General features: G+C 59.4%; 1 protein-coding gene across 1 annotated transcript in view; it reads right to left on the bottom strand.

The window, feature by feature from the left end:
* Positions 1–24251, bottom strand: part of lrrk1 (leucine-rich repeat kinase 1) — a 231468-nt gene that overhangs the window by 105406 nt on the left and 101811 nt on the right. Inside the window, exons 12-15 of the mRNA XM_038813623.1 lie at positions 11551–11621; positions 10869–10998; positions 10322–10434; positions 431–645 (exon numbers count right to left, since the gene is read on the bottom strand). Of these exons, the coding sequence (XP_038669551.1) occupies positions 431–645; positions 10322–10434; positions 10869–10998; positions 11551–11621 (529 nt within the window). The remainder of the gene's footprint in view (positions 1–430; positions 646–10321; positions 10435–10868; positions 10999–11550; positions 11622–24251) is intronic.

Genomic DNA, 24251 nt, shown 5'->3' with positions numbered 1-24251 from the left:
AAGCCAGACCAAGCAGATGTACTGCTGTTCTGTCTGCCATCAAAAGACTATCTCTTGATCATTTGGTGAATTCAGAATTATAAATGTTCTCAGTAGTGAATGTAAACCTAATGTGCTTCTGTTCAAAGGTGTTTCTTCTGTCTTCTGGATGTTGTTTGGGAAGTTATTAAGAATTACTTAGTGTTGTTTTCTTTGGGGGGTTGTATTTGATTTAATCGTTGCTAAGATGTTCAATGCATGTTTTAAAAAGATTAACTTGAGTTCATAGAATAAACATTGTTTTACTTTAAAAAATACTTTTCCATTTCTGCTGTACTACACCTGTAGAGTGGGCCGTGTGCGCCCCATACCACAATCTATTAAAGGTTGTGGGTCAGGTGAACTCCATGATACACTTTGGGGTTCTCTAAACCCTGGCCCATAACAGTACCTTAGTCTTGAGTGAGGTAGGTCTCAGGAGCTCCCAGCTGGTGGTTTGGATGCTACCTTCTTTGGAAATGTTGTGCGTGGCCTTTCCAGACTGAAGGGTCTCCAACAGACTGGACTTCCCCTGACGCGGAGGCCCGACAATTATCATCTTCAGCAGCTTGCAAGGCACAGCCTTCCGTAGCTGTGCTCGCAGATAGGCCAGCACTGCCGAGGGCCCTGTGGGATAATCATTTACTACATTACAACACACCATTTTGATGATTCGGTTCAGAGACAGTTCAGGCTTGATTCAGATCAGCTGCGGATCTCTATTTCATTGTTAGAGTTAAATAATTCCCGAAAAACAAAAATAGTTGATCATCTCTCTGCATTAGCACAACAACAGGTATCCTTTACTCAGCAGCTTTGCAGAGTGTTAGAATTGTATAAAAATGATGCTGATTGTTAAGTCAGTAAAATCAAAGCTTGATGTTTCAGGATGATGGTTGGCCCCCACCCCACCGGACTTAGCACCCCCCCCCCCCCCCAACCACCGGACGCAGACCCCCTGCCCCAGACTCAGCACACGCTCCCCCCCACCATCAGACGCACCCAGCCCTCTACCGGACCCTGCCCCCACACCCTCCCCTCCCTGGACCCAGTCCCCAACCCCCTCCCCTCACTGGACCCAGTCCCCCACCTCCTCCCCTCATTGGACCCAGTCCCCCACCCGCTCCCCTCACTGGAACCAGTCCCCCACCTCGTCCTCTCACTGGACCCAGTCCCCCACCTCCTCCTCTCACTGGACCCAGTCCCCCACCCGCTCCCCTCACTGGACCCAGTCCCCCACCCGCTCCCCTCACTGGACCCAGTCCCCCACCACCTCCCCTCCCTGGACCCAGTCCCCCCACCCACTCCCCTCCCTGGACCCAGTCCCCAAACCCATCCCCTCACTGGACCCAGTCCCCCACTTCAATCCCTCACTGGACACAGTCCCCCACACCCTCCCCTCACTGGACCCAGTCCCCAACCTCCTCCCCTCACTGGACCCAGTCCCCAACCTCCCCCCCCAACTGGACCCAGTCCCCCACCTCCTCCCCTCACTGGACCCAGTACCCCATCGCCTCCGCTCACTGGACCCAGTCCCCCACCTCCTCCCCTCACTGGACCCAGTCCCCCACCTCCTCCCATCACTGGACCCAGACCCCCACCTCAACCCCTCACTGGACCCAGTCCCCCACCTCCTCCCCTCACTGGACCCAGTCCCCCACCTCCTCCCCTCACTGGACCCAGTCCCCCACCTCCTCCCCTCACTGGACCCAGTCCCCCCACCTCCTCCCCTCACTGGACCCAGTCCCCCACCCCCTCCCCTCACTGGACCCAGTCCCCCACCTCCTCCCCTCACTGGACCCAGTACCCCACCCCCTCCCCTCACTGGACCCAGTACCCCACCCCCTCCCCTCACTGGACCCAGTCCCCCACCTCCTCCCCTCACTGGACCCAGTTCCCCACCCGCTCCCCTCACTGGACCCAGTCCCCAACCCCCTCCCCTCACTGGACCCAGCCTCCACCTCCTCCCCTCACTGGACCCAGCCCCCACCTCCTCCCCTCACTGGACCCAGTCCCCCACACCCTCCCCTCACTGGACCCAGTCCCCCACCTCCTCCCCTCACTGGACCCAGTCCCCCACCCACTGCGCTCACTGGACCCAGTCCCCCACCTCCTCCACTCACTGGACACAGTCCCCAAAACCATCCCCTCACTGGACCCAGTCCCCCACATCCTCCACTCACTGGACCCAGTCCCCCACCTCAACCCCTCACTGGACCCAGTCCCCCATCTCCTCCCCTCACTGGACCCTGTCCCCCACCCGCTCCGCTCACTGGACCCAGTCCCCCACCTCCTCCCCTCACTGGACCCAGTCCCCAACCCCCTCCCCTCACTGGACCCAATCCCCCACCTCAACCCCTCACTGAACCCAGTCCCCCACCTCAACCCCTCACTGGACCCAGTCCCCCACCTCCTCCCCTCACTGGACCCAGTCCCCAACCCCCTCCCCTCACTGGACCCAGTCCCCAACCCCCTACCCTCACTGGACCCAGTCCCCCACCTCCTCCCCTCACTGGACCCAGTCCCCCACCTCCTCCCCTCACTGGACCCAGTCCCCCACCCGCTCCACTCACTGGACCCAGTCCCCCACCTCCTCCCCTCACTGGACCCAGTCCCCAACCCCCTACCCTCACTGGACCCAGTCCCCAACCCCCTACCCTCACTGGACCCAGTCCCCCACCCACTGCGCTCACTGGACTCAGTCCCCAAACCCCTCCCCTCACTGGACCCAACCCCCACCTCCTCCCCTCACTGGACCCAGTCCCCCACCTCCTCCCCTCACTGGACCCAGTCCCCAACCCCCTCCCCTCACTGGACCCAGTCCCCAACCCCCTCCCCTCACTGGACCCAGTCCCCCACCTCCTCCCCTCACTGGACCCAGTCCCCCACCTCCTCCCCTCACTGGACCCAGTCCCCCACCCGCTCCACTCACTGGACCCAGTCCCCCACCTCCTCCCCTCACTGGACCCAGTCCCCAACCCCCTACCCTCACTGGACCCAGTCCCCCACCTCCACCCCTCACTGGACCCAGTCCCCCACCCACTGCGCTCACTGGACTCAGTCCCCAAACCCCTCCCCTCACTGGACCCAACCCCCACCTCCTCCCCTCACTGGACCCAGTCCCCAACCCCCTCCCCTCACTGGACCCAGTCCCCAACCCCCTACCCTCACTGGACCCAGTCCCCCACCTCCACCCCTCACTGGACCCAGTCCCCCATCTCCTCCCCTCACTGGACCCAGTCCCCCACCTCCTCCCCTCACTGGACCCAGTCCCCCACCCGCTCCACTCACTGGACCCAGTCCCCCACCCCCTCCCCTCACTGGACCCAGTCCCCAACCCCCTACCCTCACTGGACCCAGTCCCCCACCTCCTCCCCTCACTGGACCCAGTCCCCAACCCCCTCCCGTCACTGGACCCAGTCCCCCACCTCCTCCCTCATTGGACCCAGTCCCCAACCCCCTCCCCTCACTGGACCCAGTCCCCCACCCGCTCCCCTCACTGGACCCAGTCCCCAACCCCCTCCCCTCACTGGACCCAGTCCCCCACCTCCACCCCTCACTGGACCCAGTCCACCACCTCCTCCCCTCACTGGACCCAGTCCCCCACCCACTGCGCTCACTGGTCTCAGTCCCCAAACCCCTCCCCTCACTGGACCCAACCCCCACCTCCTCCCCTCACTGGACCCAGTCCCCCACCTCCTCCCCTCACTGGACCCAGTCCCCAACCCCCTCCCCTCACTGGACCCAGTCCCCCACCCCGTCCCCTCACTGGACCCAGTCCCCCATCTCCTCCCCTCACTGGACCCAGTCCCCCACCTCCTCCCCTCACTGGACCCAGTCCCCGACCCCCTCCCCTCACTGGACTCAGTCCCCGACCTCCTCCCCTCACTGGACCCAGTCCCCCACCCGCTCCCCTCACTGGACACAGTCCCCCACCTCCTCCTCTCACTGGACCCAGTCCCCCACCTCCTCCCCTCACTGGACCCAGCCTCCACCTCCTCCCCTCATTGGACCCAGTCCCCCACCTGCTCCCCTCACTGGACCCAGTCCCCAACCCCCTCCCCTCCCTGGACCCAGTCACCTACCTCCTCCCCTCACTGGACCCAGTCCCCCACCTCCTCCCCTCACTGGACCCCGTCCCCCACCCCCTCCCCTCACTGGACCCAGTACCCCACCTCATCCCCTCACTGGACCCAGTCCCCCACCTCCTCCCCTCACTGGACCCAGTCCCCCACCTCCTCCCCTCACTGGACCCAGTCTCCCACCTCCTCCCCTCACTGGACCCAGTCCCCCACCTCCTCCCCTCACTGGACCCAGTCCCCAACCCCCTCCCCTCACTGGACCCAGTCCCCCACCTCCTCCCCTCACTGGACCCAGTCCCCCACCCCCTTCCCTCACTGGACCCAGTCTCCCACCCGCTCCCCTCACTGGATCCAGTCCCCACCTCCTCCCCTCACTGGACCCAGTCCCCCACCTCCTCCCCTCACTGGACCCAGTCCCCAACCCCCTCCCCTCACTGGACCCAGTCCCCCACCTCCTCACCTCACTGGACCCAGTCCCTCACCTCCACCACTCACTGGACCCAGTCCTCTACCTCCTCCCCTCACTGGACCCAGTCCCTCACCTCCACCCCTCACTGGACCCAGTCCCCCACCCCCTCCCCTCACTGGACCCAGTCCCCCACACTCTCCCCTCACTGGACCCAGTCCCCCACCTCCTCCCCTCACTGGACCCAGTCCCCCACCCAATGCGCTCGCTGGACCCAGTCCCCCACCCGTTTCCCTCACTGGACCCAGTCCCCAACCCCCTCCCCTCACTGGACCCAGCCTCCACCTCCTCCCCTCACTGGACCCAGTCCCCCCCCCTCCTCCCCTCACTGGACCCAGTCCCCAACCCCCTCCCCTCACTGGACCCAGTCCCCCACCTCCTCCCCTCACTGGACCCAGTCCCTCACCTCCACCCCTCACTGGACCCAGTCCCCCACCTCCTCCCCTCACTGGACCCAGTCCCTCACCTCCACCCCTCACTGGACCCAGTCCCCCACCTCCTCCCCTCACTGGACCCAGTCCCCCACACCCTCCCCTCACTGGACCCAGTCCCCCACCTCCTCCCCTCACTGGACCCAGTCCCCCACCTCCTCCCCTCACTGGACCCAGTCCCCCACCTCCTCCCCTCACTGGACCCAGTCCCCCACCTCCTCCCCTCACTGGACCCAGTCCCCAACCCCCTCCCCTCACTGGACCCAGTCCCCCACCTCCTCCCCTCACTGGACCCAGTCCCCCACCCCCTCCCCTCACTGGACCCAGTCTCCCACCCGCTCCCCTCACTGGACCCAGTCCCCACCTCCTCCCCTCACTGGACCCAGTCCCCCACCTCCTCCCCTCACTGGACCCAGTCCCCCACCTCCTCACCTCACTGGACCCAGTCCCTCACCTCCACCACTCACTGGACCCAGTCCTCTACCTCCTCCCCTCACTGGACCCAGTCCCTCACCTCCACCCCTCACTGGACCCAGTCCCCCACCTCCTCCCCTCACTGGACCCAGTCCCCCACACTCTCCCCTCACTGGACCCAGTCCCCCACCTCCTCCCCTCACTGGACCCAGTCCCCCACCCAATGCGCTCGCTGGACCCAGTCCACCACCCGTTTCCCTCACTGGACCCAGTCCCCAACCCCCTCCCCTCACTGGACCCAGCCTCCACCTCCTCCCCTCACTGGACCCAGTCCCCCACCTCCTCCCCTCACTGGACCCAGTCCCCAACCCCCTCCCCTGACTGGACCCAGTCCCCCACCTCCTCCCCTCACTGGACCCAGTCCCTCACCTCCACCCCTCACTGGACCCAGTCCCCCACCTCCTCCCCTCACTGGACCCAGTCCCTCACCTCCACCCCTCACTGGACCCAGTCCCCCACCTCCTCCCCTCACTGGACCCAGTCCCCCACACCCTCCGCTCACTGGACCCAGTCCCCCACCTCCTCCCCTCACTGGACCCAGTCCCCCACCCCCTTCCCTCCCTGGACCCAGTCCCCTACCTCCTCCCCTCACTGGACCCAGTCCCCCACCTCCTCCCCTCACTGGACCCAGTCCCCCACCTCCTCCCCTCACTGGACCCCGTCCCCCACCCCCTCCCCTGACTGGACCCAGTCCCCCACGTCAACCACTCACTGGACCCAGTCCCCCACCTCCTCCTCTCACTGGACCCAGTCCCCCACCTCCTCCCCTCACTGGACCCAGTCCCCCACCTCCTCCCCTCACTGGACCCAGTCCCCCACCTCCTCCCCTCACTGGACCCGGTCCCCAACCCCCTCCCCTCACTGGACGCAGTCCCCCACCTCCTCCCCTCACTGGACCCAGTCCCCCACCTCCTCCCCTCACTGGACCCAGTCCCCCACCCGCTCCGCTCACTGACCCAGTCCCCCACCTCCTCCCCTCACTGGACCCAGTCCCCCACCCGCTCCGCTCACTGGACCCAGTCCCTAACCCCCTCCCCTCACTGGACCCAGTCCCCCACCTCCTCCCCTCACTGGACCCAGTCCCCCACCTCAACCCCTCACTGGACCCAGTCCCCAACCTCCTCCCCTCACTGGACCCAGTCCCCCACCCCCTCCCCTCACTGGACCCAGTCCCCCACCTCCTCCCCTCACTGGACCAGTCCCCAGACCCCTCCCCTCACTGGACCCAGTCCCCCACCCGCTCCCCTCACTGGACCCAGTCCCCCACCTCCTCCCCTCACTGGACCCAGTCCCCCACCCGCTCCCCTCACTGGACCCAGTCCCCCACCTCCTCCCCTCACTGGACCCAGTCCCCAACCCCCTCCCCTCACTGGACCCAGTCCCCCACCCGCTCCGCTCACTGGACCCAGTCCCCCACCTTCTCCCCTCACTGGACCCAGTCCCCAACCCCCTCCCCTCACTGGACCCAGTCCCCCACCTCCTCCCCTCACTGGACCCAGTCCCTCACCTCCACCCCTCACTGGACCCAGTCCCCCACCTCCTCCCCTCACTGGACCCAGTCCCCCACCTCCTCCCCTCACTGGACCCAGTCCCCCACACCCTCCCCTCACTGGACCCAGTCCCCCACTTCCTCCCCTCACTGGACCCAGTCCCCCACCCACTGCGCTCACTGGACCCAGTCCCCACCCGTTCCCCTCACTGGACCCAGTCCCCAACCTCCTCCCCTCACTGGACCCAGTCCCCCACCCCCTCCCCTCACTGGACCCAGTCCCCCACCCCCTCCCCTCACTGGACCCAGTCCCCCACCCCCTCCCCTCCCTGGACCCAGTCCCCTACCTCCTCCCCTCACTGGACCCAGTCCCCCACCTCCTCCCCTCACTGGACCCAGTCCCCCACCTCCTCCCCTCACTGGACCCGGCCCCCACCCCCTCCCCTGACTGGACCCAGTCCCCCACCTCAACCCCTCACTGGACCCAGTCCCCCACCTCCTCCCCTCACTGGACCCAGTCCCCCAACTCCTCCCCTCACTGGACCCAGTCCCCCACCCGCTCCGCTCACTGGACCCAGTCCCCCACCTCCTCCCCTCACTGGACCCAGTCCCCCACACGCTCCGCTCACTGGACCCAGCCCCCAACCCCCTCCCCTCACTGGACCCAGTCCCCCACCTCCTCCCCTCACTGGACCCAGTCCCCCATCTCAACCCCTCACTGGACCCAGTCCCCCACCTCCTCCCCTCACTGGACCCAGTCCCCCACCCCCTCCCCTCACTGGACCCAGTCCCCCACCTCCTCCCCTCACTGGACCAGTCCTCAGACCCCTCCCCTCACTGGACCCAGTCCCCCACCTCCTCCCCTCACTGGACCCAGTCCCCCACCTCCTCCCCTCACTGGACCCAGTCCCCAACCTCCTCCCCTCACTGGACCCAGTCCCCAACCCCCTCCCCTCACTGGACCCAGTCCCCAAACCCATCCCCTCACTGGACCCAGTCCCCAACCCCCTCCCCTCACTGGACCCAGTCCCCCACCTCATCCCCTCACTGGACCCAGTCCCTCACCTCCACCCCTCACTGGACCCAGTCCCCAACCCCCTCCCCTCACTGGACCCAGTCCCCAAACCCATCCCCTCACTGGACCCAGTCCCCAACCCCCTCCCCTCACTGGACCCACCAGTAAGTTTGTCGAAGACTGCGTGTCAAAGAAGTTAGTACCTGCGTTCCCAACCGGAAACCATAGGTTAACTGGGAAATCCACTCCCTACTGAAGTCCAGGTCTGAGGCATTCAACACAGTTGATCCTAACCTAAACAAGAAATCTAGGTACAACCTCCGTAAAGGAATTGAGGACGCCAAGGGTCAATACCAGACTAAGCTAGTGCCGATCTTTGAAGTGTCAGAAGACAGTGGGCAAGAGAGGCTACTGTTTTGGCCTTTGCCTCCCTGGTAGCACGGAGATGGATAGAATCATAGAATTTACAGTGCAGAAAGAGGTCATTTAGCCTATTGAGTCTGCACCGGCCCTTGGAAAGAGCACCCCACTTAAGCCCATGCCTCCACCCTATCCCCGTAGGCCAGTAACCCCACCCAACCTTTTTGGACACTAAGGGCAATTAATCATGGCCAATCCACCTAACCTGCATGTCTTTGTCTGTGGGAGGAAACCGGAGCACCCGGAGGAAACCCACGCACACACGGGGAGAACGTGCAGACACCGCACTGACAGTGACCCAAGCCGGGAATCGGACCTGGGACCCTGGAGCACTGAAGCAACTGTGCTAACCACTGTGCTACCATGCTGCCCCATGGATACCATGGATATTATTACAATGGAGGGACTCAGGGGCCCCCAAATCCAGGGGTGTGGGTGAGTGACCTGGCAATGTTTCTTAGGCTAGAAAAGTTCATCTTGAGAGGGTCTGGCGGGGTTTGCCCGCAGATGGAAACTGCTCATCGACTTCTTTGAGAACAGTTAAGATGTCAGCAGTGGGGGATTGAGGGGAGGGGGGGGATACAATGGGGAGGTAGGGGAGCTGGGGAGTGAGGGGCAGGATGGTGGGTTGTTAGAGAATTAGTTGATTTGGTTATTTGCAGCCCTGTTGGCTTGTTTTGTTTTGTGATTGTGTTTGATGTGTAAATATATAAATGCCTCAATAAAATATTTTTCCAAAAAAACAGTGTACTCATTAGAACCACCTCTGTGTCCTTCTGTAGAAGTTTTAAACTGTGACAAGAGGGATGAGCACATTGTGCTGTAACTTTAAAGACAATTTTTTAATCACAGATTCCTATCACTTAGAACCATTAACATATCTTTGCCAAGTTGTTTCCCCTTGTGGGAGAGACTATCAGCAGAGGGCATTATCTCAGAGTAAGGAGTCTCCCATTTAAGACAGAGATGAGGAGGAATTTCTTCTGTCGAGGGGAGTGAATCTGTGGATTCCTTACCACAGAGAGCTGTAAAGCTTGGGTTGTTAACTATCTTTAAGGCTGAGATGTAAGATAATTTTTTTAAATGTATAAATTTAGAGTACCCAATTCATTTTTCTAATTAAGGGGCAATTTAGCATGTGCAATTCGCCTACCCTGCACCTCTTTGGGTTGTGGGGGCGAAACACAGGGAGAATGTGCAAACTCCACACAGTGACCCAGCGCCATAGTCTCAGTGCTAACCACTGCACCACATGGAACCCTGATCAGTAAGAGGGTTATGGGGATAAGGCAGGAAAGTGGAATTGAGAATTATCACGTCAGATCAGTCATGATCTCATAGAATGGCGCAGGAGGATTGATGGGCCGAATGGTCTACGTCTGCTCCTATGACTTATGGTCTAATGTTCCATATCCAATTTAATTTGTGCCTTTTAGTTTTCCCAGCAGCAATACATCTTACTAGGCAACACATCCGTACTAATAAAGTGGCTTACCCCAGACATGCCTTCAGCTGCCTCACCTCGAAGCTCTGAAAAATGTCCCCTACACCTGTCTAGTCACCTCTCTTTCCTCCTACATACCCAACTCTTTGACCAAACATTTAATCTCATCATGGTTCAGTGTCAAATTCTGTTTTATAATGGCTACAACAAAGCAACTTGAGAAATGTCATGTTGTTAAACATACAACATAAGTGCAAGTTGCTGTCTTTAATTTTAAGTCAGAAATTTGATATTTACTTACCAATGGTATTGAAGGATATGGGGCAAAGATAGGTCTAACTGAATGGTGGGACAGTCTCAAAGAGCTAACTAGTCTCCTCCTGTTCCAACCCGCACTTGCCCACAACTCTAATGCCTTGACCGAAAATCACAGCAACCATAGTTTTGAAAATCATTGAAACAATGAGGAAAGCTCAATTTACCTTCGTTCCTGACCTCTGTGGGCACGTTGGAGATGTTTAATTGTTCGATATCCAGCTGCCACAGGTTAGCCAGCTGGCCCAGCTCAGCTGGGAGCTCCCGGATTCCAGGGTTGCTGGTGAGATAGGAAAGGGTTAAACATACAGGCAGATTGAATCTGCACTCTGCAAACATCCAATTGGTTGTGGAGCCAATTCTGGTGTCAACATTTGTCTGATAACATCCCTGTGACTCATCTTGGAGTATTTTATTACGTAGTGTCATTTAAATGCAGATACTTTTATTTATTTTTGTCCTTCTTAATCTTGAGATAGAAACAGAGCCCTGGACCCAAATTGGAATTGAGAACCAAACCATGGCCCTCTTCCACTCTGTCGAATAAACTCACCCAGGGAAGTCTGGCATTAATGGGATGGTAATGTTTTCTGGAAAATAAATTTTTAACAATCTGCCCCCAGCATTTAATTGAATATAGCGTGCTGCCATCGCCATGGGAGTCCACAGTAATCCCGTACTCCTGAGTTCATTCCAAACAAGTACAAAACTCACTTTGAAAGGTACAGCTCAGACAGAGCTCGCAGCCAGCACACCGACTGAGGGACCGAATCAAGAAAATTATTGTCCAGATGTAGAACTTCCAAGCACTCACCGAGGAACTGTGGAAACTCAACTGGCGAAACTGAAAATAAAAGAAAGCATGCATGTTGCTCCGTTTAATAACAGGTTACTCTCGGTCTTTGCTGAGTATTTTCCATTCTGGGATTCTATTACCTTCATCAGCATCCTGGGGGTTATAACTGTGTATGAACTGAACTGGACTAGCATATAAATACTGTCGTGGCAACAGCAGATCAGAGGCTGGGAATTCTGCAGTGGGTAACTCCGCTCCTGACTCCCTAAAGCCTGTCCACCATCTATAAGGCACAAAACAGGTTAGGTGGTTTGGCCACGCTAAATTGCCCCTCAATTGGAAAAAAAAAAAAAATGGGGCATTCTAAATTTATTTTAAAAAAAGTTTGGGCAAAAAGTATTATCCTTGCCATCAATGTTTAAAGACGATGCATGTGATGCACGGTCACAAGTGACTCAAATTCTGTAAATACTGGAAGAGGTAGAATTATAAAGGGGAAAATTGGACGGTGTTAAAAAATCCTGAGTGGGGTCTATTTTCAGTGAGGGCTGAAGGGGCCTCCTCCTGCACAAGCCGTTTCACCATCTGCGGATTCTTTACCTGTGTCACAATTTTTCTTTTGGCGAGTTGTAAAAAAGCTGACTTTTCGAGTTCTGGCTCCTTCTTCACTCCTGCAACCAGAAAGAAAAACAGCATTCAGTGTAGGGAAAAGAACAGAGCTCTCGGTAATCGGTGAACTCATCACAGACTGACACACTCAACTCGCAATAGCCTGATACACCCAACTCGCAATAGCCTGATACACCCAACTCGCAGCAGCCTGGCACACTGTCACAAAACAGCCTGAAACACTCACAAAACAGCCTGGCACACTCACCATGCAACAGCCTGACAGGCACCACACAACAGCCTGACACACTCTCACAAAACAGCCTGACACACTCACAAAACAGCCTGACAGGCGCCACACAACCACCTGACACACACTCACAAAACAGCCTGACCCACTCACCACACAGCCTGACCCACTCACCGCACAACAGCCTGACCCACTCACCACACAACAGCCTGACCCACTCACCGCACAACAGCCTGACCCACTCACCACACAACAGCCTGACCCACTCACCACACAACAGCCTGACCCACTCACCACACAACAGCCTGACCCACTCACCGCACAACAGCCTGACCCACTCACCACACAACAGCCTGACCCACTCACCACACAGCCTGACCCACTCACCGCACAACAGCCTGACCCACTCACCACACAGCCTGACCCACTCACCACACAACAGCCTCACCCACTCACCACACAACAGCCTGACCCACTCACCACACAGCCTGACCCACTCACCGCACAACAGCCTGACCCACTCACCGCACAACAGCCTGACCCACTCACCACACAGCCTGACCCACTCACCGCACAACAGCCTCACCCACTCACCACACAGCCTGACCCACTCACCGCACAGCCTGACCCACTCACCACACAACAGCCTGACCCACTCACCGCACAGCCTGACCCACTCACCACACAACAGCCTGACCCACTCACCACACAGCCTGACCCACTCACCGCACAACAGCCTGACCCACTCACCGCACAGCCTGACCCACTCACCGCACAACAGCCTGACCCACTCACCACACAACAACCTGACCCACTCACCACACAACAGCCTGACCCACTCACCACACAACAGCCTGACCCACTCACCGCACAACAGCCTCACCCACTCACCGCACAACAGCCTGACCCACTCACCGCACAACAGCCTGACCCACTCACCACACAACAGCCTGACCCACTCACCACACAGCCTGACCCACTCACCACACAGCCTGACCCACTCACCGCACAACAGCCTCACCCACTCACCACACAACAGCCTGACCCACTCACCGCACAACAGCCTGACCCACTCACCACAACAGCCTGACCCACTCACCACACAGCCTGACCCACTCACCACACAGCCTGACCCACTCACCGCACAACAGCCTGACACACACCGCACAACAGCCTGACCCACTCACCACACAGCCTGACCCACTCACCGCACAACAGCCTCACCCACTCACCGCACAACAGTCTGACCCACTCACCGCACAACAGCCTCACCCACTCACCGCACAACAGCCTGACACACTCACCGCACAACAGCCTGACACACTCACCACACAACAGCCTGACCCACTCACCGCACAACAGCCTGACCCACTCACCACACAACAGCCTGACCCACTCACCACACAACAGCCTGACACACTCACCACACAACAGCCTGACACACTCACCGCACAACAGCCTGACCCACTCACCACACAACAGCCTGACACACTCACCGCACAACAGCCTGACACACTCACCGCACAACAGCCTGACCCACTCACCGCACAGCCTGACCCACTCACCACACAACAGCCTGACCCACTCACCGCACAACAGCCTGACCCACTCACCGCACAACAGCCTCACCCACTCACCGCACAACAGCCTGACCCACTCACCACACAACAGCCTGACCCACTCACTGCACAACAGCCTGACCCACTCACTGCACAACAGCCTGACCCACTCACCGCACAACAGCCTGACCCACTCACCACACAACAGCCTGACCCACTCACCGCACAACGGCCTGACACACTCACCGCACAACAGCCTGACCCACTCACCACACAACAGCCTGACCCACTCACCGCACAACAGCCTGACCCACTCACCACACAACAGCCTGACCCACTCACCGCACAACAGCCTGACCCACTCACCAAACAGCCTGACCCACTCACCACACAACAGCCTGACCCACTCACCACACAACAGCCTGACCCACTCACCACACAACAGCCTGACCCACTCACCGCACAACAGCCTGACCCACTCACCGCACAACAGCCTGACCCACTCACCGCACAACAGCCTGACCCACTCACCGCACAACAGCCTGACCCACTCACCGCACAACAGCCTGACCCACTCACCACACAGCCTGACCCACTCACCACACAGCCTGACCCACTCACCACACAACAGCCTGACCCACTCACCGCACAACAGCCTGACCCACTCACCACACACCAGCCTGACCCACTCACCGCACAACAGCCTGACCCACTCACCACACAGCCTGACCCACTCACCGCACAACAGCCTGACCCACTCACCGCACAACAGCCTGACCCACTCACCGCACAACAGCCTGACCCACTCACCACACAACAGCCTGACCCACTCACCGCACAACAGCCTGACCCACTCACCACACAACAGCCTGACCCACTCACCACAACAGCCTGACCCACTCACCAAACAGCCTGACCCACTCACCACAACAGCCTGACCCACTCACCACAACAGCCTGACCCACTCACCACACAACAGTCTGACCCACTCACCGCACAACAGCCTGACCCACTCACCACACAACAGCCTGACCCACTCACCACACAACAGCCTGACCCACTCACCGCACAACAGCCTGACCCACTCACCGCACAACAGCCTGACCCACTCACTACAACAGCCTGACCCACTCACTACAACAGCCTGACCCACTCACTACAACAGCCTGACCCACTCACCACACAACAGCCTGACCCACTCACCGCACAACAGCCTGACCCACTCACTACAACAGCCTGACCCACTCACTACAACAGCCTGACCCACTCACTACAACAGCCTGACCCACTCACTACAACAGCCTGACCCACTCACTACAACAGCCTGACCCACTCACTACAACAGCCTGACCCACTCACTACAACAGCCTGACCCACTCACCACACAACAGCCTGACCCACTCACCAAACAACAGCCTGACCCACTCAGCACACAACAGCCTGACCCACTCACCAAACAACAGCCTGACCCACTCACCGCACAACAGCCTGACCCACTCACCGCACAACAGCCTGACCCACTCACCACACAACAGCCTGACACACTCACCACACAACAGCCTGACCCACTCACCACACAACAGCCTGACCCACTCACTGCACAACAGCCTGACCCACTCACCACACAACAGCCTGACCCACTCACCACAACAGCCTGACCCACTCACTGCACAACAGCCTGACCCACTCACCGCACAACAACCTGACACACTCACCGCACAACAGCCTGACCCACTCACCACACAACAGCCTGACACACTCACCACACAACAGCCTGACCCACTCACTGCACAACAGCCTGACCCACTCACCGCACAACAGCCTGACCCACTCACCACACAACAGCCTGACCCACTCACCACACAACAGCCTGACCCACTCACCGCACAGCCTGACCCACTCACCAAACAGCCTGACCCACTCACCGCACAACAGCCTGACCCACTCACCACACAGCCTGACCCACTCACCACACAACAGCCTGACCCACTCACCACACAACAGCCTGACCCACTCACCACACAACAGCCTGACCCACTCACCGCACAGCCTGACCCACTCACCACACAACAGCCTGACCCACTCACCGCACAACAGCCTGACCCACTCACCACACAGCCTGACCCACTCACCGCACAACAGCCTGACCCACTCACCACACAACAGCCTGACCCACTCACCGCACAACAGCCTGACCCACTCACCACACAACAGCCTGACCCACTCACCGCACAACAGCCTCACCCACTCACCGCACAACAGCCTGACCCACTCACCACACAACAGCCTGACCCACTCACCACACAACAGCCTGACCCACTCACCACACAACAGCCTGACCCACTCACCAAACAGCCTGACCCACTCACCGCACAACAGCCTGACCCACTCACCACACAACAGCCTCACCCACTCACCGCACAGCCTGACCCACTCACCGCACAACAGCCTGACACACTCACCGCACAACAGCCTGACCCACTCACCGCACAACAGCCTCACCCACTCACCACACAACAGCCTGACCCACTCACCGCACAACAGCCTGACCCACTCACCACACAACAGCCTGACCCACTCACCGCACAACAGCCTGACCCACTCACCACACAACAGCCTGACCCACTCACCGCACAACAGCCTGACCCACTCACCACACAACAGCCTGACCCACTCACCGCACAACAGCCTGACCCACTCACCACACAACAGCCTGACACACTCACCGCACAACAGCCTGACCCACTCACCGCACAACAGCCTCACCCACTCACCGCACAACAGCCTGACCCACTCACCGCACAACAGCCTCACCCACTCACCACACAACAGCCTGACCCACTCACCGCACAACAGCCTGACCCACTCACCACACAACAGCCTGACCCACTCACCGCACAACAGCCTGACCCACTCACCACACAACAGCCTGACACACTCACCACACAACAGCCTGACCCACTCACCACAACAGCCTGACCCACTCACCAAACAACAGCCTGACCCACTCACCAAACAGCCTGACCCACTCACCACACAGCCTGACCCACTCACCGCACAACAGCCTGACCCACTCACCGCACAACAGCCTGACCCACTCACCGCACAGCCTGACCCACTCACCGCACAACAGCCTGACCCACTCACCACACAACAGCCTGACCCACTCACCACACAACAGCCTGACCCACTCACCGCACAACAGCCTGACCCACTCACCACACAACAGCCTGACCCACTCACCACAACAGCCTGACCCACTCACCGCACAACAGCCTGACCCACTCACCACAACAGCCTGACCCACTCACCACAACAGCCTGACCCACTCACCACACAACAGCCTGACCCACTCACCACACAACAGCCTGACCCACTCACCGCACAACAGCCTGACCCACTCACCACACAACAGCCTGACCCACTCACCGCACAACAGCCTGACACACTCACCACACAACAGTTTGACCCACTCACCACAACAGCCTGACCCACTCACCACAACAGCCTGACCCACTCACCACAACAGCCTGACACACTCACCACAACAGCCTGACCCACTCACCACAACAGCCTGACCCACTCACCGCACAACAGCCTGACCCACTCACTGCACAACAGCCTGACCCACTCACCGCACAACAGCCTGACACACTCACCGCACAACAGCCTGACACACTCACCGCACAACAGCCTGACACACTCACCACACAACAGTTTGACCCACTCACCACAACAGCCTGACCCACTCACCACAACAGCCTGACCCACTCACCACAACAGCCTGACACACTCACCACAACAGCCTGACCCACTCACCGCACAACAGCCTGACCCACTCACCACACAACAGCCTGACCCACTCACCGCACAGCCTGACACACTCACCGCACAACAGCCTCACCCACTCACCACAACAGCCTGACCCACTCACCACAACAGCCTGACACACTCACCACAACAGCCTGACCCACTCACCTCACAACAGCCTGACCCACTCACCACACAACAGCCTGACCCACTCACCAAACAACAGCCTGACCCACTCACCACACAACAGCCTGACCCACTCACCACACAACAGCCTGACCCACTCACCGCACAACAGCCTGACCCACTCACCGCACAACAGCCTGACCCACTCACCGCACAACAGCCTGACCCACTCACCGCACAACAGCCTCACCCACTCACCACAACAGCCTGACACACTCACCGCACAACAACCTGACCCACTCACCGCACAACAGCCTGACCCACTCACCGCACAACAGCCTGACCCACTCACCGCACAACAGCCTGACACACTCACCACACAACAGTCTGACCCACTCACCACACAACAGCCTGACCCACTCACTGCACAACAGCCTGACCCACTCACCGCACAACAGCCTGACCCACTCACCGCACAACAGCCTGACCCACTCACCGCACAACAGCCTGACCCACTCACCACACAACAGCCTGACACACTCACCACACAACAGCCTGACCCACTCACCGCACAACAGCCTGACCCACTCACCACACAACAGCCTGACCCACTCACCACACAACAGCCTGACCCACTCACCGCACAGCCTGACCCACTCACCACACAACAGCCTGACCCACTCACCGCACAACAGCCTGACCCACTCACCACACAGCCTGACCCACTCACCGCACAACAGCCTGACCCACTCACCACACAACAGCCTGACCCACTCACCGCACAACAGCCTGACCCACTCACCACACAACAGCCTGACCCACTCACCGCACAACAGCCTCACCCACTCACCGCACAACAGCCTGACCCACTCACCACACAACAGCCTGACCCACTCACCACACAACAGCCTGACCCACTCACCACACAACAGCCTGACCCACTCACCAAACAGCCTGACCCACTCACCGCACAACAGCCTGACCCACTCACCACACAACAGCCTCACCCACTCACCGCACAGCCTGACCCACTCACCGCACAACAGCCTGACACACTCACCGCACAACAGCCTGACCCACTCACCGCACAACAGCCTCACCCACTCACCACACAACAGCCTGACCCACTCACCGCACAACAGCCTGACCCACTCACCACACAACAGCCTGACCCACTCACCGCACAACAGCCTGACCCACTCACCACACAACAGCCTGACCCACTCACCGCACAACAGCCTGACCCACTCACCACACAACAGCCTGACACACTCACCGCACAACAGCCTGACCCACTCACCGCACAACAGCCTCACCCACTCACCGCACAACAGCCTGACCCACTCACCGCACAACAGCCTCACCCACTCACCACACAACAGCCTGACCCACTCACCGCACAACAGCCTGACCCACTCACCACACAACAGCCTGACCCACTCACCGCACAACAGCCTGACCCACTCACCACACAACAGCCTGACACACTCACCACACAACAGCCTGACCCACTCACCACAACAGCCTGACCCACTCACCAAACAACAGCCTGACCCACTCACCAAACAGCCTGACCCACTCACCACACAGCCTGACCCACTCACCGCACAACAGCCTGACCCACTCACCGCACAACAGCCTGACCCACTCACCGCACAGCCTGACCCACTCACCGCACAACAGCCTGACCCACTCACCACACAACAGCCTGACCCACTCACCACACAACAGCCTGACCCACTCACCGCACAACAGCCTGACCCACTCACCACACAACAGCCTGACCCACTCACCACAACAGCCTGACCCACTCACCGCACAACAGCCTGACCCACTCACCACAACAGCCTGACCCACTCACCACAACAGCCTGACCCACTCACCACACAACAGCCTGACCCACTCACCACACAACAGCCTGACCCACTCACCGCACAACAGCCTGACCCACTCACCACACAACAGCCTGACCCACTCACCGCACAACAGCCTGACACACTCACCACACAACAGTTTGACCCACTCACCACAACAGCCTGACCCACTCACCACAACAGCCTGACCCACTCACCACAACAGCCTGACACACTCACCACAACAGCCTGACCCACTCACCACAACAGCCTGACCCACTCACCGCACAACAGCCTGACCCACTCACTGCACAACAGCCTGACCCACTCACCGCACAACAGCCTGACACACTCACCGCACAACAGCCTGACACACTCACCGCACAACAGCCTGACACACTCACCACACAACAGTTTGACCCACTCACCACAACAGCCTGACCCACTCACCACAACAGCCTGACCCACTCACCACAACAGCCTGACACACTCACCACAACAGCCTGACCCACTCACCGCACAACAGCCTGACCCACTCACCACACAACAGCCTGACCCACTCACCGCACAGCCTGACACACTCACCGCACAACAGCCTCACCCACTCACCACAACAGCCTGACCCACTCACCACAACAGCCTGACACACTCACCACAACAGCCTGACCCACTCACCTCACAACAGCCTGACCCACTCACCACACAACAGCCTGACCCACTCACCAAACAACAGCCTGACCCACTCACCACACAACAGCCTGACCCACTCACCACACAACAGCCTGACCCACTCACCGCACAACAGCCTGACCCACTCACCGCACAACAGCCTGACCCACTCACCGCACAACAGCCTGACCCACTCACCGCACAACAGCCTCACCCACTCACCACAACAGCCTGACACACTCACCGCACAACAACCTGACCCACTCACCGCACAACAGCCTGACCCACTCACCACACAACAGCCTGACACACTCACCACACAACAGCCTGACCCACTCACCGCACAACAGCCTGACCCACTCACCACACAACAGCCTGACCCACTCACCGCACAACAGCCTGACCCACTCACCAAACAGCCTGACCCACTCACCGCACAACAGCCTGACCCACTCACCACACAACAGCCTGACCCACTCACCACACAACAGCCTGACCCACTCACCACACAACAGCCTGACACACTCACCGCACAACAGCCTGACCCACTCACCAAACAGCCTGACCCACTCACCGCACAACAGCCTGACCCACTCACCACACAACAGCCGGACCCACTCACCACACAACAGCCTGACACACTCACTGCACAACAGCCTGACCCACTCACCACACAACAGCCTGACACACTCACTGCACAACAGCCTGACCCACTCACCGCACAACAGCCTGACCCACTCACCGCACAACAGCCTGACACACTCACTGCACAACAGCCTGACCCACTCACCGCACAACAGCCTGACCCACTCACCACACAACAGCCTGACACACTCACTGCACAACAGCCTGACCCACTCACCGCACAACAGCCTGACCCACTCACCGCACAACAGCCTGACCCACTCACCGCACAACAGCCTGACCCACTCACCGCACAACAGCCTGACCCACTCACCACACAACAGCCTGACCCACTCACCACACAACAGCCTGACCCACTCACCACACAACAGCCTGACCCACTCACCGCACAACAGCCTGACCCACTCACCGCACAGCCTGACCCACTCACCGCACAGCCTGACCCACTCACCGCACAACAGCCTGACCCACTCACCAAACAGCCTGACCCACTCACCACACAACAGCCTCACCCACTCACCACACAACAGCCTGACACACTCACCGCACAGCCTGACCCACTCACCGCACAACAGCCTGACCCACTCACCGCACAACAGCCTGACCCACTCACCGCACAACAGCCTGACCCACTCACCACACAGCCTGACCCACTCACTGCACAACAGCCTGACCCACTCACCACAACAGCCTGACCCACTCACCGCACAACAGCCTGACCCACTCACCACACAACAGCCTGACCCACTCACCACAACAGCCTGACCCACTCACCAAACAGCCTGACCCACTCACCGCACAACAGCCTGACCCACTCACCGCACAACAGCCTGACCCACTCACCACACAACAGCCTGACCCACTCACCGCACAACAGCCTGACCCACTCACCGCACAGCCTGACCCACTCACCGCACAGCCTGACCCACTCACTGCACAACAGCCTGACCCACTCACCACACAACAGCCTGACCCACTCACCGCACAACAGCCTGACCCACTCACCGCACAGCCTGACACACTCACCGCACAGCCTGACCCACTCACCGCACAACAGCCTGACCCACTCACCGCACAACAGCCTGACCCACTCACCACACAACAGCCTGACCCACTCACTGCACAACTGCCTGACCCACTCACCACAACAGCCTGACCCACTCACCACAACAGCCTGACCCACTCACCGCACAACAGCCTGACCCACTCACCGCACAACAGCCTGACCCACTCACCGCACAACAGCCTGACCCACTCACCGCACAACAGCCTGACCCACTCACCACACAACAGCCTGACCCACTCACCGCACAACAGCCTGACCCACTCACCACACAACAGCCTGACCCACTCACCGCACAACAGCCTGACCCACTCACCACACAGCCTGACCCACTCACCACCAAACAGCCTGACCCACTCACCACACAACAGCCTGACCCACTCACCGCACAACAGCCTGACCCACTCACCGCACAACAGCCTGACCCACTCACCGCACAACAGCCTGACCCACTCACCGCACAACAGCCTGACCCACTCACCACACAGCCTGACCCACTCACCACACAACAGCCTGACCCACTCACCACACAACAGCCTGACCCACTCACCACACAACAGCCTGACCCACTCACCACACAACAGCCTGACCCACTCACCGCACAACAGCCTGACCCACTCACCGCACAACAGCCTGACCCACTCACCACACAGCCTGACCCACTCACCGCACAACAGCCTGACCCACTCACCGCACAACAGCCTGACCCACTCACCGCACAACAGCCTGACCCACTCACCACACAGCCTGACCCACTCACCACACAACAGCCTGACCCACTCACCGCACAACAGCCTGACCCACTCACCACACAACAGCCTGACCCACTCACCACACAACAGCCTGACCCACTCACCGCACAACAGCCTGACCCACTCACCGCACAACAGCCTGACCCACTCACCGCACAACAGCCTGACCCACTCACCGCACAGCCTGACCCACTCACCACACAACAGCCTGACACACTCACCGCACAACAGCCTCACCCACTCACCGCACAACAGTCTGACCCACTCACCGCACAGCCTGACCCACTCACCTCACAACAGCCTGACCCACTCACCGCACAACAGCCTGACCCACTCACCTCACAACAGCCTGACCCACTCACCACACAACAGCCTGACCCACTCACAGCACAACAGCCTGACCCACTCACCACACAACAGCCTGACCCACTCACTGCACAACAGCCTGACCCACTCACCGCACAACAGTCTGACCCACTCACCACACAACAGCCTGACCCACTCACCGCACAACAGCCTGACCCACTCACCTCACAACAGCCTGACCCACTCACCGCACAACAGCCTGACCCACTCACCTCACAACAGCCTGACCCACTCACCACACAACAGCCTGACCCACTCACAGCACAACAGCCTGACCCACTCACCGCACAACAGCCTGACCCACTCACCGCACAGCCTGACCCACTCACCGCACAACAGCCTGACCCACTCACCGCACAGCCTGACCCACTCACCGCACAACAGCCTGACCCACTCACCACAACAGCCTGACCCACTCACTGCACAACAGCCTGACACACTCACCACACAACAGCCTGACCCACTCACCGCACAGCCTGACCCACTCACCACACAACAGCCTGACCCACTCACCGCACAACAGCCTGACACACTCACCGCACAACAGCCTGACCCACTCACCGCACAACAGCCTGACCCACTCACCACACAACAGCCTGACCCACTCACCGCACAACAGCCTGACCCACTCACCGCACAACAGCCTGACCCACTCACTGCACAACAGCCTGACACACTCACCGCACAACAGCCTGACCCACTCACCGCACAACAGCCTGACCCACTCACTGCACAACAGCCTGACCCACTCACCGCACAACAGCCTGACCCACTCACCGCACAACAGCCTGACCCACTCACCACACAGCCTGACCCACTCACTGCACAACAGCCTGACCCACTCACCGCACAACAGCCTGACCCACTCACCACACAACAGCCTGACCCACTCACCGCACAACAGCCTGACCCACTCACTGCACAACAGCCTGACCCACTCACCGCACAACAGCCTGACCCACTCACCACACAACAGCCTGACCCACTCACCGCACAACAGCCTGACCCACTCACCACACAGCCTGACCCACTCACCACACAACAGCCTGACCCACTCACCACACAACAGCCTGACCCACTCACCGCACAACAGCCTGACCCACTCACCAAACAACAGCCTGACCCACTCACCGCACAACAGCCTGACCCACTCACCACACAACGGACTGACCCACTCACCGCACAACAGCCTGACCCACTCACCGCACAACAGCCTGACCCACTCACCATTCCAAATAATGAGGCAAAGCCCATGAGTATAATATGCAGGGAAGTACTGGCACATGAGAGAAGTTTGAGAATCCGAAAGAGAGTGAAAAATGTGCCTGAGCCAGTTATTTACTTACAGCTGACTCCAAATTAAAAGACTACGCTGCTGCTGCACCTTAACTGTGTGTAATACCACATTAAAAACACGCCAAAAGCCCACAAGGCTGTCAGGATTCTGGTGTAGCATCCCCCAGGAGTATCCAGTGCTGAGTAAAACAAGCATTTTGTTGCTACTTCCCCTCATGACGACCTACAGGCTGCATTTTCTGTTTTCATAAAGATAAAGACGGCACAAAGGAAGTGGCTGAAGTCTGCATCTGATATGCGCAT

Source organism: Scyliorhinus canicula, chromosome 12 (assembly GCF_902713615.1).
Source record: "Scyliorhinus canicula chromosome 12, sScyCan1.1, whole genome shotgun sequence".
Lineage (NCBI taxonomy): Eukaryota > Metazoa > Chordata > Chondrichthyes > Carcharhiniformes > Scyliorhinidae > Scyliorhinus > Scyliorhinus canicula.
The sequence above is the reverse complement of the archived record's forward strand: the minus strand, read 5'-3'. Positions and strand labels throughout refer to the sequence as shown.